Source organism: Diceros bicornis, chromosome 29 (assembly GCF_020826845.1).
Source record: "Diceros bicornis minor isolate mBicDic1 chromosome 29, mDicBic1.mat.cur, whole genome shotgun sequence".
Taxonomy (NCBI): domain Eukaryota; kingdom Metazoa; phylum Chordata; class Mammalia; order Perissodactyla; family Rhinocerotidae; genus Diceros; species Diceros bicornis.
Window position 1 is genome coordinate 6,542,707 of NC_080768.1, and position 9,179 is coordinate 6,551,885.

Here is a 9,179-nt window from a genome sequence, read left to right on the forward strand (position 1 = left end):
TGTGAGCAGTTGTCTAGTCACTATGATGTATTGCCATGGTTCATTAGCATTATTACAAAAATATTCATTTTTTGCTCGGCTTTTATTAAAATTAGTAGGGGTTTGTTATAATTAGTAGATAATATCTTTGAAGAGATGGTTGAGACCAACTCCTTCATTGGATGTTGGACTAATTTACATTTTGAGGTCCATAGGGAGACCACTCATTTCACTGGTCGTTGGGTATTACCAGCTCTATGGACTAGTTTCTGGATTCCCTTTTTCTCTGGGGATTAATTGAGATCACTGATGCTGATCAATATTTTATGTTTTTGGTATGGTTCTTACTCTTTCCTTGTGTGTGGCTCACTGAAGTGTTAGTTCCTTCTGTCTCATTGTTACAATTAGGAAACTATATGTATATCTGTACTTAACACATATGCTTGAAATAAGAAAAATATTCTATAGATCAATGCCCTCCCACTCACAGCCCTTTGGATCCACACTTCCTTTGAGTCAAAACCACCTTCTGTTACACTTTGTAGTCAATTTTCTCTTTTGAATATCGTTATAAATGGATTAAATTTTGTAGATTAAAACAGTTGTAACTAACAATCATTTCTATTTTTTCTGCTTTTGCTGTTGTTGTATAATGCCCAAACTGTGCATCGGTAGGATGTAAATCCCAGTTAACTTAATGATACTATTCTGGACAGAATTCTCTATACAAGTGTGCCACACAAGAAGTCATATGTAAAGCCAAAAAAATAAAATAGAAAAAAAACGCCAAACACACTGAGTTCAATGCTTGAAGTTTATTTTGGGGAGAGAAATAAGAAAAGGTAGAAGGTAGAGAATAAAGAGAATACACCATTTCCAGGTCTTCAAATGCAATCCTGTACGGCTCTGGGTCTCAATGCACAAAGCTCAGCGACAGCAAAGCGGGTATTTGGTGCCAGAGCGGATATCAGTACAGGTCCCACGTTGAACCTCACGTATTGTGCAGAAAGGGCGACTGCAGTGGCAGGTGATTGTTGGTCTAGTGCCTGTGGAGGGAAGAAGAGGGTCAGACACAGGGGGAAGGAGGGAGGGAAAAGAGGCAGAGCCAGCCTCGTGGAGATTTGCTAAGAGGAGATGCATCTATTTACAGTAGACAATCCCAGTCATGTTAGTGTGGAGAGAATTCACTTTTTTGTCATAACTCAGAGGAAATCTTACTGGCTATGTGTTGATCATGCAGGACCATAGTATTTCTCTGATCTTACTTTATCACGTACAAGCTTATTTGCTGCTCTGCCCAACAGTCCACCTCTCAACTTCAGGATTACCTACTCCTCGTCGCACCTCATTCACACACCCATTTTGAGCCCAGCCTCCACGTACTGGCAAATCCCTCTATGGGGCCTGCAGATTCAACAGCATGCTGGCTGGTCTCGTACCTGAAGCATCTCGAGCGGAGCGCTCATCCCCATCAAAAGAGATGGTCATGTCCTGGATCTCGGCCTCAGGCTGGTCCTGGGCAGGAACCTCATCAGCTCTCTCTCTCAGGGGCTCAGCTTGGGCCTGGAGGGCCAAGAGCAGAAGGGCAGTGAGGAGGGCAAGGGTCCTCATGGCAGTGAGTCACCTGGAGGTCAGGGTCCAGATGGTAGAGTAGGAGCCTGAGTGAATGGGGAGCACAGAGGCAGCCTGTATTTATAGGACAAGGATTGGAGGAAAGAAGGCGTTGTTTTGAATGTGTGACTAGGGGAGGGTGCAGTGGCCTCAGATCCTCTTGTCGCTCCCAGAGTCACTTTGATGTCCCTCTTATCTAGCTGCCTCCTCCCTCAGCGTGTGTCTATTTGCGTGGTGTCCATGTTTGTTTTTCCTAGGTCGTGACTGATGCCCGTTAGGAACCTAACGGTTCCTCTATAACCTCCCCTATTCCTCACCTGTCTGAATATTTACCAGTGAAAGAGTGTATATGTGTGTTACGGGGCATCTAAGACATCAAGAGATGCCTGTAAAAACATCTGAGAAAGTGGCTAACAAAGGGCCATAATCAGACGTGTATGGGATTTCTCATCTGCCACATTGGATACTAGATTGTATTTTCATACTTCTGAGGGAAAATAACTTGAATGTAGAATTTTATGCTGAGGTCATACATAATACACATTTATGGGGACAAATGATCTGTTTTTGGATGTTCCAGACTCAGGAAATTGCTGTGCTTGAATCCCTTTGGAAAAATATTTCTCAAGGAGACACTCTAATTAAATGAATAAAAGATCCAAGTGAGAAGAAACGAATAAAGAAACACAGTTGATTAAAAATGACTCAGCAACATTTATTTATAGTCTGTTGTAATTAATTTCCACGAATGGTTGATAAGGTTGTACATCTTAAGGCTGTTGTTAAGAAAAGATTATTAAACAAATGAAAATAGATTACCATTTGGAACCAAAATTCCCAAGAAATTCAACAAGACATGGGAATTGATCAAGAAAGAAGAGAAGATGGGGATCATGTATAATGACCAACTCCTAATATTCACAGGGAAATACTCATTTAAGTATGTGTTTCAAGGATGTAATATTTGCCACTGGAAGGATTTATCAATAGAATAATAAACAAAACAGACAGAATGGCAGGAAGGAAGAAAAGAAGAAGATCATTTATCTTTCTTAAATAGGAAAAATTCAGGAATCAGAATTAGCAAAACATCCAAGAAAATGTCAGGAAGGCCATTAGCCTGGCTTGTTTCTTGTTTCTGTTCAGTCCCCAATCACAGAAGGAGAGCTCTGGAGGGCAGGGACCCCATCGACCTCGGACCTTCCTACCCTGCGTGTGTGTGCATCTGGGAGGTTATCATTACGCCCCGCAGTACCTTCGTCTTCACTGGGTTGTTGTGAGGATAAAATGATAAAACCATGCTGCAAAGTGCTTAGAGCAATGCCTGCCACATGACAAAAACTCTATGAATTCCCTTATTTGTCATTTTATGATTTTATCATCATCACACGATCATGATCAAATGATACATTCTAAGCACTTAGAATAGTGCTTGGCATAAAGTAAGCGCTAAAAACATATCTGCAACATCTGTGTGAATTAGTAAATGAACTGGATGACTTTGGACTGCATTTCTGTCGTCAATGATTTCAGCGTTCAGTGTGCAGTCCTCGCTCTGCCCTGGCGGCCACGTAGCACCAGGTTTAATGTCGTCTTTATTCACCCTGCCTTACTGTCTCTCATGGAACATTCTTGAGCTTGGCATACGGAGTTCCACTGTTGCTTCCCAATCTGCATGCCTCTGGCATTTTCTCTCTGAATCTGTAGAGATGACTGCAGGGCAATTTGGGAAATCTTTGTTCCTGTTTTCACCTTTCTGCATGGATTCTGGCATGTGGTTGTTCACCCAGGCTCCTCATTTATTGGGTAAAATTTTATCTTCAGCCTGTCTTCACCCTTCCTCAGCCCCAAAATTACTTGCATGAGTGGAAAATCTGAAAATAGAATAGAAGGATTAAAATATCACCATCCACGCTCTGGAGTAACAGGCGGAGCTCAGCATTGCCCGTGGACCAGAACGTGCCTGGGAGGCCATTTGTCTGCTCAGGACCCGGACCCGCTCCACCAACTCACTGCTCAGCATAGACTCCAGGGTGACCCTGCCACTGAGCCTCCTTTTCCTAGGCTTCTTTCTGGGAGGAGTACTTCTAGGAAATTGAAACTGACATTATGGGAAATGATTGCAATTTTTTAATGTGTTTGTGACAATAATTTAGAAGAAAATACCTTTCCTTTTCCTTTATTTTTTACTGTATCATGTCATTCATTATCTGTTGTCCTTTGTCTTCAACCCACTGCCATTTACAATAAAGCTGAGGAAACGTTTTTCTTGTTGTCCCTCTGAGTCTAATGAAGCTTCTCCTATCTTCAGGACCAGAAAGACAGAGTACACACATCCTCACCGTGGAAACCCACTGGGAGTCGGAATGAATTCCCCTGATCTATGAGTTCAGAATTTAGCATGTGATTAAACTTGACCACGCTGAAAAGTACAGTGCAAGAAAATTAGCCTGAAAGAAAATATACCTGATACCTTAAGACATCATCAGATCTGGTTCTGGAGCAGAGGTTTTGTATTCCAGCCTGTTCCAGAGAGCAGACGACACTGAGAGGTGCTTGGTTACTACTGGTGATAAAGCAGATGGGGAGCAGGGAGGCAATATGGGCATTTGTCAACATGAATAGCCGGTGTTGAAGGGGAGTGGCCGGATCAGAGAATCATCGAAGGTCTGGCCGTCAAATCCCCATCCATCACATTAGGGTAGAGCCTTCCCCACCGCTCATCACCCTCTCATCAGCTCCCCTCGGAGTTGCATCCACACAGAGCTGGATTCTTCTCACTCGCCAGAGCAGTCCAGGCTCCTGCTCTCTCTCCCGGGTGCTCTCTCACCTCCAGGAGGTTCACTGTCATGAGGACCCCCCTGCCTGTTTGCTTTCTATGTCTGCTTCATTTTCAGTCCATTTCTCCTCTCTGCTCATCTCAAACAAACTTAATATCCAGCCACATAATATTTAGGAAACATAGAAATTGATAAACTATATGTACAGTTTGCTTGGAGAAAGTCCTGTGGATTGACTGTTTGAAACTTTTTTTCTTTTTACCAATTTTCAAAATTGAGAAATCTATGAAAGTACTGCTAGAGTAGGCATAGCGGAACAAAACGGGTTTGAAAAATTTAACGTATCTTAAATACGTTTCAAACCTTTTTGTTATTTTTCTGTTTGCTGCCGTATTGCTTGCATTTTTTCCTATTACAAATTCATGCTTAACATAGGAAAGAAATCCAAACATATAGATTAAAAGAGAATTCTAGGAACCACCTGTAACCTAGCCCTTCTGAGAAAACTACTGTTTCATGTATAGTCTTTGGACCCTCTTCTGTATAGATTCATTATAGTTAAATAAAAGTGACATTGTGCTATGTACACTGTTTTGCGACCAATGATGATTTATCTGCTGAATTCTCTATTATTGGATGTGTGGTTTATATACTTTTTAAAAATTTGCTGTTATTACACTTAGCACAGAAAAGATTGACTGACAATGAACAAGACATCAAAGAGCAAAGGAGAAAGAAAAACAACAAAACACCTCAATATTCTGATAATCTGACAAAAATGGTTACAAACTCAGATAAGGTCATAAAACTAGTCAAAGGTGCACCAAAATTACCAAGGCTGGATAACCCAGGGACAGGGACATTTGTTTCTGACAAGTTGTCATTTAAACCAACTGGTTTGTTCTCGTTGCATCTGTCTCTCTATATATACTTAAGCACGTTATCTGGCTTCAGAAAGTGCGGGGTCAACGTGGTGGGAAGACTCACTTTCCAGGCAGGCCCTACAACTTCAGAAAGTAAAATCTCCCTCGTCTGTGACAGATGAGACCAAAAGAACATGTCCTTTCTCCTACTCCTCATTCCTCTCTCTCATCTGGCCTTAGTATAACAGCCAACATTATTTTGTTTTGTTTTTAGTATAAATTCTATGTTCTGGGGAAGTTTGGCCTTCTCCAAGAATCACTCATTGCGTCCATTTTAAATGCCCTGTATAGTTTCACTCAAGGAAAGAGCCCCTCCCCTTCTCCCTAGGCAGGCCAGGCCTCAGAGGAAGGGCAGAAGAGAGAAGTAAAAGGCGCATTGCAGAGGCTTTCAGCTCCGAGAAGGCAGAGAGGATGCCCAGAGGCATGATGAGTCAGCTCAGGGTTGCAAATCACACCATGTGCTTCTCCACCCACTCTGGGCATGGACACATGGATCAAGTCTTACAGAAGTGAACATCAGTGCAGACTTTAAGGGGAAAATGAATCATTACAAGCCTTGGAGTGTGTCTGGGGGGGTATCAGAGTCCTCCAGTCGGGGTGGTGATGATGCTTATGGTACCATTTCTTACACGTCTATTTCACTTTCTCCCTGGGCCTGACTCTCAGCTTCAGGACACTGCAGAAAGAAGTTGATGACGCTCATGTGTGGCACTAGCACTTGCAGAGAGAATGTCAGAAGAAATATTCTGCCTGCACATTACATTAGGAGTGCTTGGTTTGTTCTGATAACCATGGTGGGTCCAGTTACAGGTATAAGAATGAAGACCATCCCTGGCATCAGACTTTGATGCCTGGCAGTAGGTCTAGGAAAGGATTGACTTACAGGTATACACAGTAATGGGGTCTTCCCAGCTCCATGCAGCCTTGGAGAATTCAGGAAAACTCGACAGCAAGAAATCCAGAAAATCAGATTCTGAGTTCTCCAACAGCAAGCAGCAGCAACCTGCTCATTGAGCTGCTGTCCAGGCCGGGCCTACAATTTGGAAAGGTGAACTGGCAGGTGGAAAGAAAGGCCCAGATTTCAAGACACAATAGAAAAGATCTGAGAGTGACCTTGAGGGCTGCTTTGGTGGCAAGCATGACATGACTTTGAGCCACAAAGTTTTGGGTCTGAGGCTTTCAGAAGTAATGTTTAGAGAATATTTTTTATTATAAGGGAAATAAATGCAAAAGCAATAACTTAACCTTAAATCAAACCATTAGGTAACTCACTGGATAAGTTCAGAAAAAAAGAGATAATGTATTCCTTCAACAAATACTTATTGAATTTCTGGTTCCTTCTATATTCCAAACACTGTTGTAAGCACTGGAGATGCAGCAGATCACAAACGAGACAAAAATCCCTGCCAACACGGGGGTCACTTCCCAATGCCTGAGAGACAGACAGAAATTAAAAAAAAAAATAGATTAAGTAATAAAATAGTGTTATGGGCTGAATCGTGTCCCCCAGAATTCATATATTGATGCTTTAACCCCCAGTACCTCAGAATGTGACTATATTTCGAGATAGGGACTTTAAAGAGGTGATTACGTTAAAACGAGGCCATTACCATGGGCCCTAATCCAATCTGACTGGTGTCCTTATGAGAAGAGGAAATTTGGATATACAAAGGGATATACGCGCACAGAGCAGAGAACAGGTGAGGACACAGCGAGAAGGGGCCATCAGCAAGCCAGGGAGAGAGGCTTCAGGAGCAACCCACCTTGGGACACCTTCATTTTGGACTTCTAATCTCCAGACTGTGAGAAATAAATTTCTGTTCTTTAAGCCACTCAGTCTGTGGTATTTTGTTATGGCCACTTTAGAAATCTAATACAAACAGTTCATAAGATGTTAACAGCAATGGAGAACAGTAAAACAAGGTAAGGGGCATGGGTTGCAGGGGAAGCAGACCATGCACACCTCTGGGGAAGAGCATTCCAGGCACAGAGTGCCAAAGTGCATGGCAGAGAGCTGGGAGAACGCAGTTAATGCTGGTGAGAGCAGCGCCTGTATAGTCAGACGTGTGTGTGTAAATAGTTCGGATTTACTTTGAGTCAGTTTTTTGAGTTAACAAAAATCCTGTTGGTTTTCTTTGTTAGGTTTGTGGATAGATAGATAGACAGACAGATAGATAGATAGATAGATAGATAGATAGATAGATAGATAGATAGATATTAAATTTAGGAAAATTTGACTTTCAAAATGATGTTGTGTTTCTCAAGCTCTGAATGTGGTATCCTTTTGTATGTATTAAAATGTCACTGTGTCCTCACTAAATTTTAAAAGTTTCATTCATACAACTCTTACACATCCATTAAGTATTTCTATTTTCTTTACTTGTTGATATTGTAAATGATAACTTTTTTCCATCCTAATTTTAAATGGTTTAGCTTTTTTTCTCCCTAGTGGTTCCCTATAGTGAGCAATGATCTGATTACCAATTTTCACTTCCTCACCCCTCCCCTTTACTGCCCAATTTTAGTAGAGAATATCACTTTTCTTTTACTTAGGGATGTGGTAATTGATTTGCCATGTTTAAATTATTTCTTTTTGATTTCCAAATGTAAAAGCAGAAGGGAAAAGCATCAACTGACATTTTTTCCGCCCTCTCTTACCCTTTGTTTCCATCATTCCTTTGTTGTGGAATTTTACATTTTTGTTATTTGTAACATTTATACTGGGTTCTGCATCTATCATCATTCCATGTCTCTCTCTTTAGTTCCACAATTCAATCAGTTCAATATTCACTCCCAATGCTTGTATCACGGTACCACATCCTTGCTTTTGGCTGAATTTGGTTCTCCAGTTTTTTGGTTCCCCCTCAAGAAGAGCTCCTCATTGGAGCCATATTCCCTGAGTCCTTTGAAAATACCTGTCACCTTTATAATGGAAGGAGAGTTGTTTGAGTAAAAAATTATGGTGTCACGTTTCCTGTTCTTGATGGGTTTGTTGGAATTGTTCATTGTCTTCTAGCGTTGAAGGTTATTTTGTATAAGTCTGAGCCTTCGTGAAATTATAGGCAGCTTGATCATTCTGTCTTGTTACTCCAAAGATCCTTTATATTAAAAATCCAGTAATTTTATTGAGATATTAAGGTAGAATTTGTTATAGATTGTAATGTGTCAAATTTTCTTTGGATACTACTGTAACTTAGTAGATTAGGCTCTTTTTATTACCTGAAAATTCTTTTAAAAACCATATCCTTAAATTTTTCCCAGTTATCTCTTAGAGATACCAATTATGTAAATGCTGAATCTCTTCCACATCAATCGTTTATTTCCCCCACTCTTCCACATCAACTCCAACTTATTTCTGTTACATTTACTCACTTCACTCCATCCCATCCTCATTGTCCCCGTCTCTGTTTTCAGAAATGTGCAGCCTCATTTGTGTGCCCCTAAATGGGCCTTCAGTTTTGTGATAATTGATTTCTTTCACTTCTTACCGTGGTTCTACGAACCCAGGTTTCTTCTCCTTTTTATCTCAAAATATCTTTTCTGAGTTAATGTATCTCTGATTTGTGTTCTATCTCTGTTTCAAAATAAATGTTTCATCATCATCATCAACATCGTCATCATCATTATCAATTTATAGTGTTCTATTAGGTCATAATTTTTATCCATTTCGTAGCAAAATTGTCAGCTGAGGGTTTCTATTCTACCAATTATTATTCCTGTTTCTTCCTCATTTTTTTTTGAATATCTTTGGAGATATTCTGTGTGGTTTCTGTTTGATAATGACTCATCTTTGTCTAGCTGAAATATTCCCGCACTATCTATTTTGAAGAAGCTTTTGTAGGGGAGTAGATGGAATTGGATTGCAGACTATAGGGAATTCTCCCTA

At 40.7% G+C, this 9,179-nt stretch overlaps 1 protein-coding gene across 1 annotated transcript; it reads right to left on the minus strand.

Annotated features, from left to right (window-relative positions):
* Positions 1–906: 906 nt before the first annotated feature.
* On the minus strand, positions 907–1,590 carry LOC131394110 (alpha-defensin 1-like). The gene is made up of 2 exons (XM_058525376.1): positions 1,419–1,590; positions 907–1,025 (listed from the first exon to the last, which is right to left on the minus strand). The coding sequence occupies exons 1-2, from the start codon at positions 1,588–1,590 to the stop codon at positions 907–909; spliced, it is 291 nt and encodes a 96-aa protein (XP_058381359.1).
* Between the last annotated feature and the right edge of the window lie 7,589 nt (positions 1,591–9,179).